This window comes from Nestor notabilis, unplaced genomic scaffold (assembly GCF_000696875.1).
Source record: "Nestor notabilis isolate BGI_N333 unplaced genomic scaffold, ASM69687v1 scaffold3794, whole genome shotgun sequence".
In the NCBI taxonomy this organism is placed as follows: Eukaryota; Metazoa; Chordata; class Aves; order Psittaciformes; family Psittacidae; genus Nestor; species Nestor notabilis.
Genome location: NW_009925002.1, coordinates 1,377 through 23,557, shown reverse-complemented (window position 1 = coordinate 23,557; position 22,181 = coordinate 1,377). Strand labels below are relative to the sequence as shown.

General features: G+C 36.0%; 2 protein-coding genes across 2 annotated transcripts in view; both read left to right on the top strand.

Annotated features, from left to right (window-relative positions):
- Positions 1-13,495, top strand: part of CCDC18 (coiled-coil domain containing 18) — a 26,899-nt gene extending 13,404 nt beyond the window's left edge. Inside the window, exons 15-25 of the mRNA XM_010012841.1 lie at positions 212-289; positions 1,640-1,756; positions 2,983-3,150; positions 3,618-3,760; positions 4,211-4,374; positions 5,430-5,525; positions 5,589-5,643; positions 6,233-6,332; positions 7,287-7,403; positions 7,858-7,995; positions 13,433-13,495. Of these exons, the coding sequence (XP_010011143.1) occupies positions 212-289; positions 1,640-1,756; positions 2,983-3,150; positions 3,618-3,760; positions 4,211-4,374; positions 5,430-5,525; positions 5,589-5,643; positions 6,233-6,332; positions 7,287-7,403; positions 7,858-7,995; positions 13,433-13,495 (1,239 nt within the window). The remainder of the gene's footprint in view (positions 1-211; positions 290-1,639; positions 1,757-2,982; positions 3,151-3,617; positions 3,761-4,210; positions 4,375-5,429; positions 5,526-5,588; positions 5,644-6,232; positions 6,333-7,286; positions 7,404-7,857; positions 7,996-13,432) is intronic.
- Positions 13,496-13,962: 467 nt separating this feature from the next.
- LOC104404414 (retinol dehydrogenase 8-like) lies at positions 13,963-20,892 on the top strand. The gene is made up of 6 exons (XM_010012840.1): positions 13,963-14,059; positions 15,158-15,319; positions 16,505-16,684; positions 17,789-17,882; positions 19,346-19,529; positions 20,659-20,892. Exons 1-6 carry the CDS (start codon positions 13,963-13,965, stop codon positions 20,890-20,892), a joined length of 951 nt encoding a protein of 316 aa, XP_010011142.1.
- Positions 20,893-22,181: the final 1,289 nt, after the last annotated feature.

The following is a 22,181-nucleotide window of genomic DNA, read 5'->3' as shown; positions in this document are numbered from 1 at the left end:
TCCTGCTGCTGCAGAATATGAAGGGACACCTATCGGGAACCAGATTCACTTCAGAGTATGATGTACACAAATAGAGTATGCCAGCAATTGTGTTTTAAATACACTGATCTTTTTTTTTTTTTCCTGATTCTTAGTGTGACTTTTTATTAGTTAGATTATTGTTACTATCTTTACATGTTGTTCTCTTGAATAAAAACATGTGTACACACAGGAAATGGAGAATCAGAATGTCAAGAAAGATCAAGGATTGAAGATGCTGAAAAGTCAGTTAACAGAAGAAACAGTCAGAGTTAGTAAGCTCTCTGTAATTTTGAATGAATAGTTTTAAAGTTTGCAGTAATGGTGTATTTCCTTTTATCCTTTATAGAAAAACTATAGTAAGGTTGCTTTATAGAAATTTGCCTCATGTAAATATTTCAGAAGTTACTAACTTGAAGTCTTACCTTTTGTTTTATTTTTAATTGAAAATAGTATGATGAAACCTGCAGTAAGAGATGATGCAATGCATAATTGCTTTATTAAATTACTGTAGTTACTAATAGGTCAGATTTGTGCTTCTTGTACTCTTAAAGTAAAACATCTAACAAAGAATATTATGTAGATTTTTGCTCTAGATACAACATACATTTTGGACATATGTGATATTATTGGTCATGTTTTTATCCATCTGTGCCTAGTGTTTGCCTGATTAATATTTTCAATGCAGCACTTGCAAACAGTGCTTTAATAAATTACTGCCATGTGGTGATTTACCACAGTCAGGTTTCAAACTGAATTAAATCTTCAGGATATCACCAGGAGAAGATACTGGGCACTTAGCTGGTAGCATGCTCTTTCTGAACTTGTGTTGGGCCAGTTTTCTATTCAACTGCCTTTGTAGTATTTGGGATGTTTTCCAGAGATTTAAAATTAAGACCCACTATAACTTCTCTTCAGAAAGCTCTTGATTTGGGTGAGGAGAGGGGTATACAGTCCAATATGGTTTAGAAAACTGGTAGCGTTTAAGCATTAGCCCATCTGCAGCTAAATTCAAGACAATTCTCATTTGTAAGACAAGTCGTCTTAGCACTGAAACGGAACAGTTAAAAGTTCAGTTACTATAGATTGAGACCTCTGGGGTTTGTTCATTATCATTTTTATCTATTCAAGGTTGTAAGATACTTGTTAGACATTACTCAAATCCAGAGTAATATCATAAAGGGTAAAATAGATTGTGTTGACATCGCTAAAAGCATTTCTTTTTGCTTTTAGTAGAACTCGGGCACTGTCTCTCGGTGCAGAAAGGAAAAAAGAATACTGTTTAGTGGGTTTCTGAGAGGAATTGTATTATGATCTGAGTATTACTTTTGAGAAAGATTTGCCACAACTCACATGGTGTTTATTCAGAATTTATACAATTCTGTATTTAATAACGTGGTGGATTAATGATTTGGTATTGGGCATATGTTTGCTTTTAAATTCTAGCTACTGAGAAGTACTGGAATCCTGTTTTAATACTTTGGATAAAAATGAGCTTTTCGGTTGTTTTGCACAAAGATGGTTTAAACACTTTTTATTAGTTCTGATTAGTTGTTTGGGTTTTTTTTAGTTAATAAAAATGATGCTATTGAATTTTAAGTAATGTGTTACATTCACCTAGGTGAGACAACTTGAGTCAGCACTAGACGTATGCAAGGAAGAAGTTGCACTGTATCTGCATCAGTCACAAGAAAATAAGGAATTATTTGAAAATCAACTCAAGAAAAAGACTGAAGAGGTAACAGCTTGTTTTAACAACTGTCCTGCATTGCAGAGAACACTTGTTACCAATGGTTTAATCTAAAAGTTTATCTGTGAAATAGACAAAACATTTGCAACGGGAACTGTGACTAGGATGTAAGCAGGGAAAAGGCTACATTTTGTGAGGGTAAAGGGGAAAATTGTAACTAAGAAACAATGGATAAGCTTGGGGAAAAGAAGTACCAGGATAAATGGAACTGTTGAAGGAAGTAACAGAATCAGAATTAAGTGAAAGAAAGCATAATCATGGGGTAAAATGGAGAGAGCACTATTGCAATAGAAACTTAGGTGCACATAACTGATTTGTGTTTCAAGTATCATAATGGGTGGGAGAGGTCATGGACATAAGAAAATTTTACTTCAACTCCCTGAGTTTTATTCTACTTTAAACCACTACATGAAAACAATAAAGAATTAAGTTTAAATATTATTAGTATGAATTTTTGTGAGGATGCCTAACCACATAACTAGTTATTATAGCAGGCTGCTCATGTCAGTGCTGCCCTACTTGCTGAGAGAGAGCTAGAGTCACCTGGAGATTACTAGACCTTCTACAGGAGTAACTAGATGGAAATCTATGGTCTCTGTTATGCATAAACCTGTGATATTTACTGCTGCTTTCTAAGCCCTAAAATCTATTGTTCTTGTGCTGCATGTGAAGAGACTGGATGCTGTGTGAAACTCAAGGGTAGCAAGTGGGGCTTAGTAATTCATCACTGAGAAATCAGACCATTTGACACATGACAAGTTAGGCACTCAGAATTCCTGTTTTTTATTGCAAAGACTGTTGTCGTAGAGGCAGGTAGAAATAAAGGGGAGGATTGGAACAAAATCTCAAGGGGGAAACAAGGACTTCCTGAGAAATAAAGAAGAGTGACAGAAAGAAAAGCAATTCAGTAATTTAGAAATGAAAAATCTTTCTTATAGATGTTTTTAAAATACTGACCAGTTTAGGTAAATTTAGAAGCAAGAAGTCAAAATCTGGGGCTGTTATGTTACGTCTTTACTTGTGTTATAAAGTACAACTCAGTGATGAATTATGAAATGTATTATGTACTGTTGAAACTGTAATGCAATAAATTCAAAGCCAGAAGTTTTACTGAATCATAGGTGTGATTCTGTGCTCACTAAGAATGAAGAGAATAGCTGATGCAAGTGTAAATAAAAATGTGTCACTATAATGGAAAATAAATGTGTTTTCAGGTTCTTTATTTACAGAAAGAAATAAAAATAAAAGATGTGAATATTCAGGACACAAGTGAACAAAATATTCTCCTACAACAAACTTTGCATCATCAGCAGCAAATGTTACAGCAAGAAACTATTAGAAATGGGGAGCTGGAAGATAATCAAATTAAACTTGAAAAACAGGTACAGTACGTTGAGAAGTGTCTACCTATAAAGACAAATAATTAAATGCTTTTATATATGGTTTTGTAATACCTTTAAAATCAGAAGTTTCTTTGATAACTGAGTTGATAGTTATTATTTTAGATATATCTAAAGAGTTTAGTGGCTTATTTTATCTTAAACTAGGTTCTACGCTATCAGAAACTCTAGCATTATTGTGGCTAAACACTTGGAGACTCAAACCCTAGAGTGCAATTAAGGAGAGATGTACTGAAATTCAGAAAGTTGGATCTTGTTGTATTTACAAGAAACTATTTGTCTTTCAAATGTGACTGCAAAGTTCTAGTCTTAATTATAAACAATTTTAGACTATAAAGAAATGAGTTGTGTTAAAACTGTCATTATGATAGTTGCGAGAGCAAGGATGTATGTTTATTTTGTATGTAATGTCAAAGTACTAACACTTGTAAAATACCATTTTAAAACAGGTATCCAATTTAGAACAAGAGCTTCAGAAGCAGAAATTCTCTGCAGAAGATGAGTTGAGAAAGGCAGAGGAGAAGCATCGCCTAGCTGCTCAGGAAGCAGATTTAAACAGACAGAAGGTGGATGAACTTAATAGCACAATCAGGTAGGTTTAGAGTAAGTGAGAGGTCATTCTGCAGATAGATTGTCAGTAAGAGAGACTGCTGTCTAAAATGGTATTCAGCTATGTAGTTGTACACTTCAGCCTCTGTATGAGCACACACTGGAAATCAAAAGGAAGTTTTTAACTAGCAGAGGCATGAGTTTCTGGAACAGTCTTCCAGTGGAATTAATGTGTGTTCCATCAACCTGTTTAGCCTTAAGGTGGAATTTCATAATGCAGTTCAAATCATACACATGTCAAGTTGCTTGTAATTCTAGATAGTAGACTCTAGGAGAGCATGATAAAGAGTATGGGTTTGATTGCATGAAAAGCCTGCTTAACATGACTTTATTTTACTCACAAATGCTCATCTCCTTAGAGCATATAAGGACAGATGTATGTTGCATTTGTTATTACAAGGTTCATTTTGTTCTGGTTGCTTCTTTTACTTAGACAAATTAAAATGGAGATGGAGCAGTGCAAGAATGAACTTACTGGTATGGAAAAAGAAGTTGTGCAATTAAAACAAGATGGTGAAAACAAACAAATGCAGATAAATCAGTTGGATATTACTTTGGAGGAAACACGATCAGAACTCAACGAAAAGGCAAATGAGGGTAATTTCACTATAATGTTTCTAAGGCTTCCTTTCATCATGCTATTACTTCTGTATGTATTAGATTAGACATTTTTCCTTTGCCCTGTTTTATAATCAAGTACACGAGAGTCAAAACATGATAAGCTGGGGTGTTTTTTTTTAATCTGTAGGTAATTCCATATTTAAAACCAAACAAACGCCACCCCCCAAATCCTTCACAAATATTCACTTCTGTGGGATGTACCTTTACGCCAGGTGAAGTTTTTCCTTGTAAAATGGAATGCAGATTCTTGATGTGATAGTCAAACAAGACATATAGATTTAGTAATGGCATGTGTTATTCACACAAAAATTCAATTCTTTAAATAAACAAAACCCCAAAAGGGAGTCTAGACTTTTCACAAGGCCATGTGCTGGTAGGACAAGGGGGAATGGCTTTAACTTGACAGAAGGGAGATTGAGATTAGGCATTAGGCAGATGTTCTTCCCTGCGAGGGTTCTGAGGCGCTGGCACAGGGTGCCCAGAGAAGCTGTGGCTGCCCCATCCCTGGCAGTGTTCAAGGGCAGGTTGGACATAGGGGCTTGGAGCAACCTGTCCTAGAGGAAGGTGTCCCTGCCCATGGCAGGGGTTGAAACTGGATGAGCTTTAAGGCCCTTCCAACCCAAACCATTCTGTCATTCTGTGGAAATAACTAACTTTCAAATCCCTCCTCCTCCATTTAATTTAACTTCACCATTCTTTTAAAACAGGAGGCATACTAGCAATTCTGCTTGCATTTTTCACTGCACCACATATTCCATTTCTGTATCTCTGTATTTTCTTCTTGGCCAAATGTTTCTAGATACATTCTCATATTTCAAGTCAATTATAGATTGAGATGAATAAAAAAAACACTTAGGTACCATGAAAAGATTGTTGTATAACCTCAGAAGTCACTGTTTTTCTAGATTTTCCTAAAAATAGTGGTACTGAAAATTGATTATGACCACAAGTGCTAGTAGGCAGCAGTGTTGCATAAAGACCCTGACTTACTGATGATTAAACATTTTGTGTTTTGTGTGTGTGTAAAACAGTGAATGAATTAGAAGATAAGCTGTTTCAAAGTGAGACTTGCCACAGGGAAGCCTTACAGAAAATAGCAGAACTAGAGTCAGCATTACAGAATGCCCATGGAGAATTAAAAATCACTTTAACACAGCTTAGGGAATTGCAAGATGCATTACAGAATGCACAGTCCTCTCTGGAGGAGAAGCATGTTGCTGTCGTGAATCTAACAACGGAGCTCAGGTAAGCTGGAATCTTTTCCATCGTAAGAGCTTGGCTGTGTTAGTTTTTCCTTAGGAATAGCCACGTAGTTTGGATGATCTTCTTTTATATTCTTAGCAGCTCTCTGTAGTTTTTAGGGGTTTGTGGCTGTAAGATAACTTGACACAGTAGCTCATCAGCTCACTTTTGATTTCCAAATGTGGTGCTGAATTCTTTTTTTTTCTAATTCTGATTTAAAAAAACCTAAAACTATTTTCTGAATCCCAAAGCTATGACATAATTGTAAGAGGAATTACCTTCTTTTACAGCGAAACTGTCCAGTTTCCTTTCTGGCCACAAGTCAATGTACTTTCTTCTGTACTGGTGGTTTTTTTTTTTTAAGAACATGTCCTAATAACCAATTAAATAACTTGAATAATGAAGTTCTAGAGAAATCTCCACCTGGAATATAGTTAACAGAATTACTTAATTTGGGTTTGTTTCTTTGCAATCACTTAGTTAATTGATCTTTTAGGGTAATTTGGCTTTAAGTAAGTAATAGATCTCATGATTTTCAAGCTGAATGCTAGAAGCTAAGCAACTGAATGTGAATTAAACATGAGAATTTCAGGTATTGCAAGGGAGAAATTGAAGACAAAAAGCAAGAACTCCTTGACATGGACCAAGCACTGAAAGAAAGGAATTGGGAACTGAAACAAAGAGCAGCTCAGGTCAGATCATTTTAAGTATGTTACCGACAATTATTCCTGTTGTGTAGTAGGTAACTTACAAATAGCATGCTAGATTTAGTTGCCTTCATGTATCACTCCAGCCTGTACGGTTAATATAACCATAGCGTCAACCTCAAAACCAGCTGTATGTTACTGAAACCAGTACCAGGTTTCCCCTAAGGGACAACAGACTACTGTTTTGATAGAATAGAAGCCTTATGCAAACCTGTCCCATAATACTTCTTGAGCAATAAAGCTACAGGACAATTATTGTCATCTTGATGTTTGATAAAATGAAGGGAAGATCTGCACTGAAGTGTGCTTGGAGATGATAGATTTCTTTTGCTCTGTGGCATATTTGATAGCTCTAAAGCAGCTTCTAAATGTAAACCAGTATCTTTATTGTGAATGAGTTTTTGTAGCTTACTTGAAATAATTTCAGTCTTTTGGTCTGACTTCAGGATTTGATACCCATCATAGAAAACCTTTTAATTAGCCTTCTAATAGCTACTTCCTACAGGAGTTACCAGACTTTGTATCCAGGAATATTTGAGATTCAGAGAGAAGGAAGGGTGGGGATTTAAAAAAGCAATTTATCAGAGCAATAGGAATTTTTTTTGCTTTGGCAAAATTTGGCACCTTCTTACAAGATGGTTTAGTATAATAAGCTGCTTATTACATTTCTTTTAAAATGAGAACTAGGTTTGTACTCTGTATATCTGAGGACCAAACATATTCAGTTATGGATTTACCCAATTTTCTCCTCTCTTTGTGTTTGTGTTTTTCAAATGGGACAGCTAGGCTGCATTTGTACGTTGACTAATTGAGAAAATATTCTTGAGACTACCAAGGATTAGTTTCATTCCTTTTGCTTTCATGTTTTGTAATACTACTTGAAATCCGCATACTAGTTCAAAATAAAATATTTACTTTTCTTCCTTCTTTTACCTCTAGATTACACAGTTGGATATGACAGTTCGTGAACATAGGGGAGAAATGGAACAACAAATAATTCAATTAGAGTGCAATTTAGAGAAGTCAGAGCTAGAAATTAAGGAATGCAATAAACAGGTAATCCTTGCTTAGATTAAAAACCCAGTTTCCCTAACAAAGGGCAGTTAATTCTATGAGTAAGTCTAGTCCTGGGACACAATAGCTGTCCAGGTTCAATCTAGAAGAGTAAAACTGGTTCCTTATTGCAGGGACAGGGAAGAGAGTACCTTAGTAATGTACAACCAAAAATATTTTACTTTTTTCAATTAAAATCATTAAAACTCAAAATTTTGCAGGGATATACAAGTATAAAAATGAAATTATTTCTTTCACTTGATATGCTACAGCTCCCAAACTGCTTTTCTAATAAAGGAAAATACTGACAAAATAAATATAAAATAAAAACTTGATGAGAGATTCCAAATTCAGAGGTGATGTTCATGGCATTGGTGAGTTTTGTTTGTTTGGAGGGTTTTTATTGTTCTGAATTCAATAAAATATCTGTTCTGATTTAATTGCATTTTCTGTTCAGATTGAGAGCTTAGAGAAGAAACTCCAGCATTCCAAAGACAAGCTTCGTGAAAAGGAGTTTGAATTACTCCAGAGAGATCAAGAAATAAATCAGCTGAAGAAAAAAATTGAAAGGAAACAAGCAGAAGCTCTTGAAAAGGTAAAATGTTCCCTGGATACACAACAGATTATTAATATTTAATGCCATTGCTGTAACTGCCTAGAAGAAATTATATGGTGTCTTTTTAGAAGTGTCATTACTTCTCCCCACGTAATTGTGTTTTATATCCTGGTGTTTCCTGAATCTTAACCCCCTACAGTTAAACTAGTTTAATGATTTTAAAATAACAAATTTAATGGCATACTCTTAATTGCCTGCTTTGTAAGGAAATTTGAATATTGATTATGTTTAGTAATCCAATGTTCTGGCTATGGACATGGTCTTCCTTGAAATGAAATGAAACAATATGCTGTACATGGTTTAGTGTGAGGCATCCCTGCCCATGCAGGGGGTTGGAACTAGATGATCTTAAGGTCCTTTCCAAACCTAACTATTCTATGATTCTATGATGAGAGGTTCTTATGACTTGGGTATCTGTCTTGTGAAAATAACTGCAACAAGTGAGCACTGAGATCTAGCATGCATATAGGAACGAGAAGAGAGAATTTTCTGGCATAGCGAAGGGGAACACGCAGCTAGAATAAAGAAAGTTTTAGTTTATGAATGATATAAATCTGTTTTGGGGCATGAATTGGTCGCTACAAGTACAAATAGCAATATGAGATAAACAGGCTTTCTGCAGAAGTAAGTTCAAAGATACTTGCCAGCTAGAGGTAGACACCAAAACTGAACTGGCTCCTGCTATTTTGGTTATGCTGCATTTGGGTGTTATCTTCTTTCCCTAGTATAAGATATCAGAGAAGTCTTCTTTCTGTGTAGTCACCAAAGGCACTTGATCCATATTCTATGGCAGTTGACTGTCACAGATGAATATGAATTTCTTTCACCGCAAATTACAGCAATGTGAGCTCTTCCATCTTTACTTCTGTTAAAGGTTATTATGTCCTGAGAACATGACAGTGCCTGCTGCTATTCTTCACATTCATCATTACCAACATTTCCTAAGACTTTGGGGAGGATTCTGAAGGAAACTATTTCTTAGCTAGCCCCTGTACAACTGCTGACTAGATCGTTCCTTTCCAGACAAATTGACTTCTTATTATTTTTGCTAAGGAACGCCACGTAGGGGAGGCCCAAGAATGATATAAGAAAGGCATTGAAAATAGACCTACTCCAGTCACGTTCCTTTTAGAGACTTGGGATGAAGAAAAGGAAATTTCAAGTTTATTTTCATTATAGTAAAGTAGATAAAAGATCAGATTTTGGAAGCATTCTGTATAGAGTATGAAATACATAGCAGAGGGGTTCTGACTCCATTTAGAATACGATATGGTTGCTTCTTTGTTTAAAGATTGAGTATATTAAAACGATGTAAGAAAAGACTTTCTCCCTTGGTAGCACATTGCAGACTGACTGACCAGTCTTCCACAGAAACCTTTTGTCCTAGTTCTAACAACTCAATTGCCTAATCTATCTGTGGAAAAGGGGTGTGTGTAGAGCTGTGTGTCTATGTGCTTTGCCCGGGGGTACAGTCTGTCTCATTCTTTTTTCCATTAATACACTACCTTCCTTGCTTATTATAGGAAATATATTAGTTCAGGGAAGGAATTGTTTGATAGGGTTGAGTTCTGTCCTGGTCCATTCTGCCCTTATTGGACTCATGAAATAATTAAGTCACAGATACTTTAGTTGAATTGTTCTTTGTTCTTCTGCTTTAATCTGCAGTGAAGATCTTGTAACAGTACAGCACTCTGCTACCCTTAGTTTTAAGTATTCCAAATAAAGGAAGAGGAAATATCTTACTGCACGTTGTTTTTTCTGTGAAATAGAAGTAATTTCTTATGAAAGAGATTGGCTTAAGCAAATTAATATCATGTGGCCCCAGTTTCTTACTGAAATGTGAAATTAAATTGTGTTAAAAATGATAAAAAAGTTAGAAAAAAACGGGTGTTTACAAAGATCAGTATCTAAAAAGAGTAATTTCTACAGTGTTTTTGTAAAAATATATATGTATAATTGAAAGTTATTGTAATAATCTTTCCTTTGTTAGCTGTAAGCTGCTTATGTGCTACTTATGGATGTCTGTGTGCTCTATTTATAGCATTCCTTATGAAGAATAAGTATTAAGCTGAACAAGAATAGATATAACATAATCACTTTGGTATTTACAATTAACAGGAGCCATGCTATAATGGGATGTTATGCAATATTAGTGGCCGGTATGGCCTCTGTTGTGCTACAGGACTGGCTAGCATAAGCATAGCTGCTGTATATGGTGTGCTATAGAGACTGGTTGTCTGATCACCTAAAATGCCTGTTTGTTTTTATCTACAAATCAACTGTCAAATATTTAGGTCCAGCAGATAAGCCTGTTTTTCAAAGGAGGGGCTGAACCTCTAGAAATGAACCCAAAAAAACCCCAACAACAACCCCAAACATACTGTGTGTGCCTATATTTATTTCTGTATCGTTTAGAAAATCCAGAATATTTACATTGATGTTGATAAGATTTTCCTCATTTTGTATTGGTAGAAATTACAGGCTATTTTCCTCTTGATACAGTTGGTAGGGGTTTTGCAAACACTTCCTGAAATCTCAGAAACCAAAATTGTTAGGAACTTAAACATGATAATGCAGTTCAAGCCTTAAGCCTTATGCAGAGGAGTTATTTCAAGGGACAGTGCTCCTTTAAATGGCACAAAATTTTTACAGGCATTTGTAGATGAAGATTTTTTTCCCCCTCAAAATCTTCTGCATCTTCTTTTCCTACTTATCTACTAGAACTTAATATATGTTCAAACATTTGTACATTTTACTCATTTTGAAAAGCAAATTCAATTACAAGAAGAAAATGCATTGGTTACTTCAGTCCGGGGGGCAGAATTTGAGGAAGGAGCCGTGGATTTGAGACTGCAGCTAGTTTTCTTGAATTTGTAAGATAAATCTTGACATTGAAAAGTAACATCTTGGTACAAATGGATTTAGGTACGGTCAGTTGAGTGCAGAAGTTTAAAGGAAGCTTCTGATCACAGGTATTTTGTTTCAGGGGCAAGACTTGTGAAGGAAGCAGTGTTGCTCATTGGACAAGCAGTAACCCAGGAATGCTGTTGCTGGCAACATAACTGTGCATTCTCCAACATAATTGAGCAATGAAAGAGGAAATTTTAACCTTGTATTTACAAATAGTGAATGTGGTTATTTGTACTGAAGCAAACTACAACCTTTTTACTCTTTCAACTGTTTCTGAGATTATTGCATTGATATAACAACATCTTAATTTATTTTTGAGAAATAAATTTTAGTTTTTAAGTATCTTGAGTTGCAGGAATTAATTTTGGCTCTTGTTTTTCCCCAAGGATTTTAGACTGTGTACTTGTGTTTCACATCTAACTTCTAGTTAAGAGCACAATGGTATTACCTTATCAACAATTTTTGTTTGGGAATATTAATTCTCCTCCCCCCACAAATGTTGCAGACACAATATCTTATTAAAACTGACCTGTTTGTAGGATGTTCGGGGACACTGATTTAATAATAGACACTGGCAAAACCTGCTTGCTTTACTCCAAGCAGCATGTTCCATTATAGTTAATATGCAAACGGGTGTGGGACAGGGCCATAAAGTTTGAACTATTTTTCTTTTTTCCCCAAGCCATAATCCATCCAAAAGTTACCAGTGATTAAAACGGCGTTGTAACTATGCATTCTAAACCATATTTATTTCCAGTTTTCCAAAAGTGCTACACTATTTAGCTGGTGGAAACTGGAGTAGTGGCCTCAGTTTTTAACACTTTCATATTCACATAAGCATCAGAAAATGCAAATGCAGTTGAGGCCTAAATCTGAGTTTGATGAATGCAAAAATGATTTATGTGTGTTCAGAAAATCAAGCTAGTAAAGTTATTTGACATAAAACAGAGGAAGAGAATTGAATATATGGCAATTTAAAGATAAGGCTTAAATTAAGTGTTTTGTATATTAAAACTGTATCTCAGGCAACAAACCTATCTGTTGTATTTCAGCAGCTCTGCAGGTGGAAGTGTGCTAAACTCCTTGAGTAGCAGGTAGGTGTTTCACTACCTACCTGTTATGCAAATATGTTCCACAAATACAAGTGGTTATACAAAACCAAGCACCTATTTTGCTACCTCTGACAAGGTCGAGATACACTCATCTAAAGTATTTCTGCAGTTTCAGATTATTTATTTTGCTGTAATGAAAATTATGAGGTAGCAAAAAAATACTGTGTTTTAAATCAAGCTATTTGTTTCTCTACATAATAGTAAATGAAAAACATTACAATTAGGTTGATCAGTGTAATAGCTGAAAAATATTAAACTAGTTTAATGTTTTCTTCTCTTTAGGCACATCCATTTGCCTTCAGGCTAGAAATCTATGCATCAAATTTCAGGCAGAGTTTTTTAAACCAGAGGATACATGCAAGCCCTTCAAACCAGGTGGAAAATGCAAGTGGAAAATGCAACTCATCTGTAATTACAGTTGCATCACAACACTAGTGGTATTCCACTAACGGAGTGTTGCATAAAGCATTGCTTGCTCCTCCTACATGGACTAAATATAAATGTGCATGAGCAGCAAAAGCAATTTGCTTAATAACTGAATCAGCTAAACAGCATTTCCACTGAAATTGTGTATCTGGATGCCAACTCCTCTGGTAAAACTGTGGGTCAAACCTGATAAATAAGTAGAATTACAATTACATTCTCTCTTTAACTTTGCCATCTTGCTGTTTTGTTGCTTGCCTAAGAAGTTAATGATTCCTCTTACACTGTTCAAGTGAATTTGTTTTGGAAAGGAGGGACACTTGTATATTTTTTCTCTAACATCATAATATCAGTTAAATTTTTCTCTAGAGTCTTACTTTTCTTGAGTTACCAATTGACGTGAAAGCAAGTCTTGGAACACTAAGTTCATTCTTCTGAACTGCACTGCATTAACATGGGGTTACTGAATCCTGGAAAACATTTTTCTGCTCTAATGGCATTACAATTAACTGAATGCTGTTCAGAAGGCTAATTGCTTATTAAAGTCATTCTTTTTCTGTCACCAGGATGAGTTATAAATTTCACCAGACTGATTTTCTTTCTGAATGTAGTATGCCTACAATTGCTGTATGCTAAATGCCAGTTGCACAAAACTGCCCATCTAAATGTCCCTCTGCTTAATTCAGAGTTTATACACGAAGTTGGTGGAGTATTTTGTTCAAAACTAAAACTGAATCTGACATCATGCTAGTTCTGACACTAGAAAGTGTTCGAAGAGATCATTGTAGTAGCAAGGGTACAGTGGAGCTGGTCTTCCTGGCTGTTTCCCACTGCCTGCACACTTGCTAACATTCCCTACTCTTGGCTGGTAACAGCGCAAAAAAGAAATGTGAGGAATCTCTCTAAATAACTTGTCTCTTCAAAAATCCACATCCTATGTTTCAATTTACTTTTTCTGTAAATCCTTTTAGGACTTTTATAATAGCAAGGCATCAGGGAAGAAATCCACTTGTCATTCTTTTGCAAGAGAGTGACGAGGGTGCTGTAAGTATATCAAGTCTGAACACCTTTAGCAGAGGGATCCCATTTTGGGTGTAGTTTAGTTTCCATAGACATGAGTGGAGAACGTGACACTACAGACTGATTGGAACTGTGGCAAAGCTTTTCCTGACAGTAGTATGCAAACCAGTTATTCCACAACTTAAAAAACCCCAACCCATGTAGTTTACAAATGTCTCATTTTAAAGATTAATCAAATTTTGTATTAAATATAATCCATGATGATAATGTCGATTATAAGCTCATGCAGGAGCATCTGCTTCTGTTTTTGTCTAGATGGAGATTATCCCTTAATCACGCAGGGTCCAGGTGTGCATTTTCAGATTTGTTGACTCAGGAAAGCTGGAGACAGCATTAAAGGCCAGTTGCATTGTACTGTAGCTACATTTAGGTTGTTGCTCCTCTGAACAAGAGCTCTTGTTGGGACCACCCAGTGAAAAGAATGGCAAGAAGAAATGTCCTTATTACGGGTTGCTCCTCAGGAATTGGACTGGCGTTAGCTGTAAAAATGGCAAAAGATGAACAGAAGAGATTTAAAGGTAACTGTATCTGTTATTTGTAAAATCATATTCTTCAAGGCAGTACTGATGTTTTTCTCTTTAATAGGTGATTGTATTCAGTTTGGTGACTTGTTTCTTGTTAGTTTCCCCCCTCCTGCTGTCAAGAAAATACAAAACAGTGAAAATACACTGTTTTCTCTAAGGAAATGGTATTTCTGTATATGTATTGCAGCTGAACAGCTATTTGAACTGAATAGTTTATGAAACAAAACAGCATAAAACCAATAGCTGTAAATGCGTGTAGCTGCTACCTCGGATATACATTCACAGCTGTAGTTAGCTTTCCTTCTGTGTACTAAAATCTTTGTTGAATGAAACATACATACCCATTTGAGGACCAGAGCAATTACTGTAGGAAAGCAGTTCTTGAATTTGCAGTTTTTTCCTTAAAGCACATTTAAGGAAACGTGCTTTAAAGGGTGAACAAAGGGGCTGGGATTTGTCTTTCTGCTATAAAATGGGATATTTGCAATGGTTGGAAGTGGATGGCAAGACAAATACAGCAATCTGTGGTAATTCAGTTTTTCACACTTATTCTCACAGTATTCTACTGCTAACTGACTGGATGCAGATTCATAGTTTTCTGTGTAATTTGGCTACAATAATGATAAAACTAAATTCTATTTTGAGAAGACATTTTTTGCAACCTAAGAAAGCATCTGTCTTCTACTTTTTAATAAAAATAAGGTTGTTCTAAACATGTTGACAGTGATTAAAAAAAAAAAGGATATCTGGAATCTAAAATTAGGTTTTAGGTACCTAAAAATGATTCAGCAGCGTGACTTGCTACCCATTATTTAAATTTTGGTGGTAATATTACCTTCATACATTGCGTGTATGAATTAAACAGTGGTTTAATTCTCCTTCTGAATTTCTTCCCAGCAAAAATTTCCCAGACTTTCCAGATTTCCCAGACTCTGGGGTATCAGTGACAATATATGTTTTTTTCTACTTTAAGTTTTAATCATCACTTACACTTAAGATATGGACGTAAAATCGATATTCTTTAATACTTCTCAGTAAGAGTGAACAGAAGAGGTTTTATTTCTGGTAACTGTTGCTCCTGGTGTGTTGCAGTGTATGCCACAATGCGGAATCTGGCCAAGAAAGAGCCACTTGAGGAAGCTGCAGGTCAAAGGCTGGGCAAAACCCTTGAAATTAAACAACTGGATGTCTGTGATGAACAGTCTATTAAAGCTTGTGTGAATAGTATCCCTGACAGAAGGATTGATGTCCTAGGCAAGTACTGGATGTCTATGCTATAAACAGATACCAGTTTTCTATTTAGCATCATCTCAGATACCCCAGAGAAGTTTCATTAATGTATTCTTTTAAATTACCAAAATAATAATTATATAGTGTATTCTGTTCAAGATTCTTAAGACTTCATGCAGACACGAGTGGATTAAATCTCACCATGCTTATGTGAAGTAGGGAAGCTTGTTTTCCCCGTTTCCAGAGGAGAAACTTGATCACAGAGAAGTGTATTGGATAGAATTATAGTTTTCAGTAAATGTGAGACCTTTTGCCTAAATTGGCATCTTCATGCACAAGATTTCTACCCTATCAATGAAGCATAGTCCTATTTACAATGAAGGCAACAGCTCTCTCTACTAAGAAAGCAGCATTATTTGGGAATTGGCAAATAAAGAACAAATGCGAAGAAATTAAAAGTACTTTCATTATGTATTGAGAATTGTAACTGTAATTTACGCATCATTCAACAAGAAGTATTTCCATAATGGTTTGCTAAAAATAAATGTTAGTATCTTAGATGGGAATTGCTTACACCATCAACTATTAAATCTTCTCTAACAGAAAATTATGGGCCTGCCTTTATTTTGATTAATTATTAAAGCACTGTTTAACAGGCTGCTTCTGCAAACTGTATTATACTCTAACTTGGCATACTAGTTGTAGTCCAGAATGCCAGTTCTAGCAATCATTCCCCACTTAAAAATATCCAGGAATAAAAATTAATGGAAGTGTGGTGGTTTGGGGGTTTTTCTTTGTTTTTTTTCCCTCTTTTCCTCTTGAAGATGTGAATGTTAACAAAACAAAAAGCAGACCATAGCACAAATTCTTAATGCTGAATCATAAACAAATCCAGATAATTCCTGGCTCATTTTCATGTAATATTTTTATAATTTAAAGAAAAAGAAGTAATCAGAAATGAATCTGTTAAAATGCAAAATATCAGATAATTTAAATTGTATTAAAGGCATAAATAAAAATAAAAAAACATGGAAGTCAAGTGTATTTGCAAAGCTTTAGTGGCAGAATAACATATTTTAATCCTTTCTTTAAGGATTATTTAAGGATCATTTAATCCATAGTCATTTTACTTTCAAGTGCTTTCCGGTAAAGATTATGAGTTAATGTTTACTGAGGTTGTTGCTCACTGTTGTCTACCATTTTGTGCAGTTAGCAATGCAGGAATGGGGCTCATTGGACCTATTGAATGTCAGACCATAGATGAGATGAAAACTGTGATGGATACAAACTTCTTTGGACTGGTTCGACTCCTGAAGGAGATTTTGCCTGATATGAAGAGGAGAAAGAGCGGACATATAGTCATAATAAGCAGCGTTATGGGAATACAAGGCAAAGTTGCTTTTTTTGTTCTTTTTTTTCTGTTTGAACTAAGAATTCAGTGTTCAAAATCTAAGCTTATCTCTTTATCTAAAAAAAAAATGATAAATAGGAGCTAGCATATCTAACTATTGTGCTTTGTAATGCTGAAGTTCCACTATAAAAAGCACAGCACTTAGATACACCTGATAGTTTTTATGCATCGAGGTAGTATGTTACTACACAACTACTCTCCAGACATTTTAACTACAAAGCCCTTTTTGTTTTTTCTTTTTTAAAACAACTCCGTTTTTTTTTTTTTTTTTTTTTTTTTACTAAAACCCCCCCCCCCCCCCCCCCCCAGGAAAACAGGGCTTAGCATTACTTTTCCTATTGGAAAGAACTAGTGGAAAGGATTATGGGGACAGGCAAACACGCTTACTACACTCTGAACAATAATAAGGGAATAAAATTCCATCATATCCTGGACAATTTTACCTTTTTGTAAAGTTTCTCCTGTCATAAAACTCCAGAGAGTCTAATTTTAGTGACAGAGACGGATGTTCCCACTCTTGTGTTCCATTCAGTCTACCTATTTCAATTATTAAAACAGTGGCATTGATCTTTACCTGTATTATTCTGGTGAGCAAGGGTCCAAAGTCAAACTGCAAGAGTTGTTATTGTTTAATACAATACTTACCATCCATTAAATGGGTTGATGTAGTAGTTTTGCTAAATCACTTACATGCAAGCTGGATCTCTTGCATAATCTCATCTCCTGCATTGTGCTCAGCTTCTGTGTTTATCTGTAGCCTATTAAAGTCTTGCTAATAAATAATGTAGATGGTGGTGTATGTGCAGACACTTCTGTATCTGAGACTACAAAATATTTAATATCACCCCAAGAGATCATCAGTTAGGAGGAAGAAAAGTATTGTTCAAGCATTCTTTCTTAGAATAAACAGTTTAGAGAACATACATAGGCAAAAAATCAATATTTAGATTCAGTTTAAGCAAGGATTTTTTCTAATGTTTTCCCTGCAAGACTACATATTTTTGGAAAATAGACAAGTTTTTTTAAACTATTAATGTGTTGAATACAGTCACATTCTCAGGATGTTTTGTTTGCACCATCAGGTATCTTATTTAATGATGTTTATGCTGCATCTAAGTTTGCTGTGGAAGGATTCTGTGAAAGTTTAGCTATACAAGCGCTCAAGTTCAAACTGCAGTAAGTATTGATCTGCTGGTGTGTATGTATATTTTAGACAGTTGTAAATATATTCAGAGCTAACAAACACATTTTTAAAGCTTGCTGCTATCCAGGAGAAACAGACTGAGGAACCCTTGGAAATTGTACATCATCAAAGGAATAGAAATGTCCATGTTATTCACACTACATATGCCTATAAAGAGGTCTAGATGCTAACATAAACATTCTCTAGGACAGTTAAAAGCTGTTTAGCTTTGGATAAGATAGTTTATGTAACACTTCTAAAAAGATTCTTGAGTACAGTATCACAGGAATAAAATTATAATACCAACCTGTAATATTTTCCTTTAGAAAGGATAATAGACTTCTTAGGCAATTCACAGATAAAAAGGTCAGGGACTCATCATAAAGAGTGAACAAGTAGAAATCAATCAGAAGGAAACACAGGATGAGATACCTATAATGACAGGAGATGAGAGGAAAGTGAGCAGAATGTGGTGTACTACTTTATGTTTAAGAGAATGGTCCTGCTTATTGTCTTCGGAACTTTGGGGTTTGATTTGTCACATGTTTGTTCACATTCATGTAAATCTGCTACTATTCTTTGTAAGATGTCCAGCAGTTGTTAAATATCCATTGCAGCCAAGCATTTAGCCTTTGTGTTCTGGGAGAAGACACACCTGCTGTCATGGGATTTCCGAGACAAAGCGCCATCCAAACTGAGCAGCATACTGCTCTGAGAAGTTTGGAGGGATTTCAAATAACTATATTGTAATGATACACAGGATATACCAATATTCATAGTCAGATTTCAAGAGTATAAGGTAACAGCAAAAAGGAGGTTAAAAAAAGAAAGTAGAATGGAAAAAGTTCAAAGTCTGGTATGAAGAGTGACGCAAGAGGAAAGGCTTTAATTCCAGCTGCAGCTGGAATTCTCCTGTCAAGGTCAATACCTTGATTTAGTTCTAAAGAAGAGCCTGATCAGAACTCAAAGTCTAGGAAGAGGTCCTGTCCCAAAGACTGTTTTGGTAAAGAGTGGCTGGGAGTAATTGCTGCCTGAGAGAAGAACCAGGAAAGAACTGACCAGTCACTGTATGTTGGTGATTTGCTGTAATATGCTACCGAGCCAAGTAAGATTTTCCAGATTTGGCAGCAGGCAAAATCTGTCCACCCTCAGCAAAATTCTCTGTATTGTATTTTATTACGATATTGTGGAAGGATCTTGCACTGATGGCTTGACAAAGAAATCCTCCATCTCTTTGAGCTACTTCTAGAATTGCTGTGGGAAAGCTGCACGTGGATGGGTAGGAGCATGAGAGCAATGATGTGGCATGGTTCCCTTTACAGAATGTCCTGTTTAATATTGCTTGCAAACATGTACTCACAGCACAACTCCTCAATATTCCTTTCTGAGAAGGATAGAGGGGTGTGTTTCCCACAGAGGGTAGTTGATAACCACTATATCCTTGCTTTTTGAACAGGTTAAGTTTAATTGAACCAGGCCCCGTAGTTACAGAGTTTGAAAGAAAAGTGTTTGAAGATGGAATGAAAATGGATCTTTCAGCTGCAGATCAAGAAACAGCCGATATGTTTACTAATATTTACCTTAAAAATTACAAACAAATTTTTCAGAGCCTGGGACAAAGTGCTGAAGAGGTCGCAGAGGTAACTCTTCAGCAACTCTCCATCTTCTTTTTTTCCTGATTTTCGTTGTTGTTGTTGTTTTCTTTGTCATTTACAAATGCACTGGTTGACTGGTGGGTTGGTTTTCATTTTTTGGTAGAAGCATTAGATTTAATTCAATGTAATTTACACAGTTTGAAATTATTTTTTACATAGGCAAGAGATTCTGGAGAGTTTTAAACAAATCCCTTTAGAATGGTAAAAGAATGTTCATTTTGAAGTATTGAAGACGACTGTGAATGGTAGTATAAATACCACTGAGGTGTTAATGCACTTACACATCAGCTGGTGAAAACTTACACATCAGCTGGTGAAAACTTACACATAAGCTGGTGAAATCTGAACATTCTACAGTGTTACCATACATCTACACGGGGTTCCCACTGGTGGTTAAAGCTGCTCTTCTCACTGTCTCACTAGTAATCCCTAACGTGAAATTCACTCAGCCAACTCAGACCACCAAAGCACAATAGAAGATACATGGATGTGGTTTCTGGTGCCTGGGGCTTCCTGCAGGAAGACAAATATAAGCAAAGCTGTGGAAGGGGACAATGATTTCAGGTGCTTGCTGCTAAGGAATAACTTCAGTGTCAACTGAAGGTTCCCAGACCTTGCTGCAAAGTGCACGCTTCCAATCCTTTCCTAGTGAACTGTGAAAAAAGGATCTACCTATTGCGGGCATATAAGCGTAATTTTGGAGGACTATTCAGGATACTTAGGTGTAAAATGCTATCAACATGGTATACCCGAACAGAAACAGGAGTAAAAATAAATAAGTACTCATGGCCTTGAAAATCAGGGAATAGTTAGGGTTAGAAAGGATATTGAGATCATCGAGTTCCAACCCCCTGCCACGGTCAGGGACGCCTCACCTTAAACCATGTTGCCCAAGGCCCTATCCAGCCTGGCCTTGAACACTGCCAGGGATGGAGCATATTTAATATAAAATATTTTAAGAAAAAATTCTATTGAAATTCTAATAAAACTACATATGGAATTTTACATAATTTTAGCACTTTATTCCTCCACTTTTTCTCTGCTTAACTGAAAACTAGGCTTTTATTTCATTTTTTTGGTAAAGCTTAACAATTCTATTTCTTATTCTTGACAGCATACAGTAAAGGTAATTCTTGCAGAAAATCCACCTTTTCGCCATCAGACCAACACCTTGTACACTCCAATGACAACTCTGAAATATGCAGATCCAAATGGAGATCTACCCATTGATACATTCTACAAAATGGTTTTTCATCATGACAAGATCTTCAGTGCAAGTCTTAACTTTATCAAATTGCTCAGGTGGAGAAGTAGGAAGAGCTTTGACCTGGGAAAACCCTCAGAATAAGTATGAGATTATATAGTGCCAATTGGAATTTTAGCTACTGATAATACAAGCATGTTATTCAAATGCCTTTGCTCTGTAGTTGTGAAAAGGCATTCAAAATGATATTCAGCTCAATGCATTTTTCTTGAACTTTAGAGTTTGCAGAACCTTGAAATTAAAATCCTGCTTATTCTGTTTAGTGTTTGCTTTTTAGAGAGATCTGTTTTCACGGAAACATGAACATCGACTGATACTTGCATATTCAGGACTAAGCCAATCCCCTTCACTTACTAGAATATAATATATACAGAGATGTGCACTTTATGTAATTATTTAGATTATTAATACCATAATAAATATTTTATCTTTTTACTTCTTAGAACAGCAGTAGCATAGTAATCCCTCATAAAAGTATTTTCATTTCCAAAAATCAGGGGTATTTACCAGTAACATAAGAGAAAGTATTATCAATCTTCAAATGTCACAACTAAAATATTTATGTGTATATATATGTTTTAATGTTCTGAATGCTTCCTTTATATGCAGTGGTTACACACAGTGGACAATAAAATGTTTTTTAAAAGCATTTAAAAATAAAATATCTTCTTACTGTCTAGGTACTACTTTTGAAAAAATATAACAAAAGATCATCAGTAAGAAGTAATTTAAATCCATTAAATGCCTACAGTGCCTTGAGTGGCTGAAGCTGAACCACAAGCTCTCCTTTTCCAAGCTATCCTAACAGGTATGTGTTGAACTAAAATGCTAGCACGAGGAGGAGGTCTTTTCCCTCTCTTCCTCTCACCTTAGTCCTACAAATCTGCCGAGGCTGAGCTGGAGCTTGGGTTTTGGCACTGTTCCTGCATAGCATTCTTGTTCTCTGACCTCCAGCCTTGCCTTGGCGCTGCCTCAGGCACCCCTGGGCCTCTGGGCTGCAGTTTCTCAGCAGCTTCCAGCAGCACTCCTTGTTTCACTGAGAGTCCAGCTGGAGCAAACTGGGGATACAGGAACTGGCTTTCTTCTTTCCCTCAGTACTTTCTCATTAAGCCTAAATCTAATTCCGTGCTGGGACTTGCAGTGGCCCAGCCCTGCCCTGCCTCTCCCCAAAGGCTGGGCTCAGAGGAGCCAAGCAGCAGCCCCTGCACAGGCAGCTCTCCAGGGAATACTTGGCTTGCTTTGCCATCACCCTTTCGGTGGGGCCCAAGGTGTAGGGGTGCACAGGGACCTCTCTAGGACCTTGTCATGGTTCAAGCCCAGCCACCAACTAAGTACTATCCAGCCACCAACTAAGCACTATTAGAATCATGGGT

Coding starts and splice junctions, on each gene's coding strand:
- LOC104404414 (XM_010012840.1), top strand. CDS start 13,963: ATGGCAAGAAGAAATGTCCTTATTACGGGTTGCTCCTCAGGAATTGGA. Junction 14,060..15,157: donor TGAACAGAAGAGATTTAAAG/GTAACTGTATCT, acceptor GGTGTGTTGCAG/TGTATGCCACAATGCGGAAT. Junction 16,685..17,788: donor CAGCGTTATGGGAATACAAG/GCAAAGTTGCTT, acceptor TTGCACCATCAG/GTATCTTATTTAATGATGTT.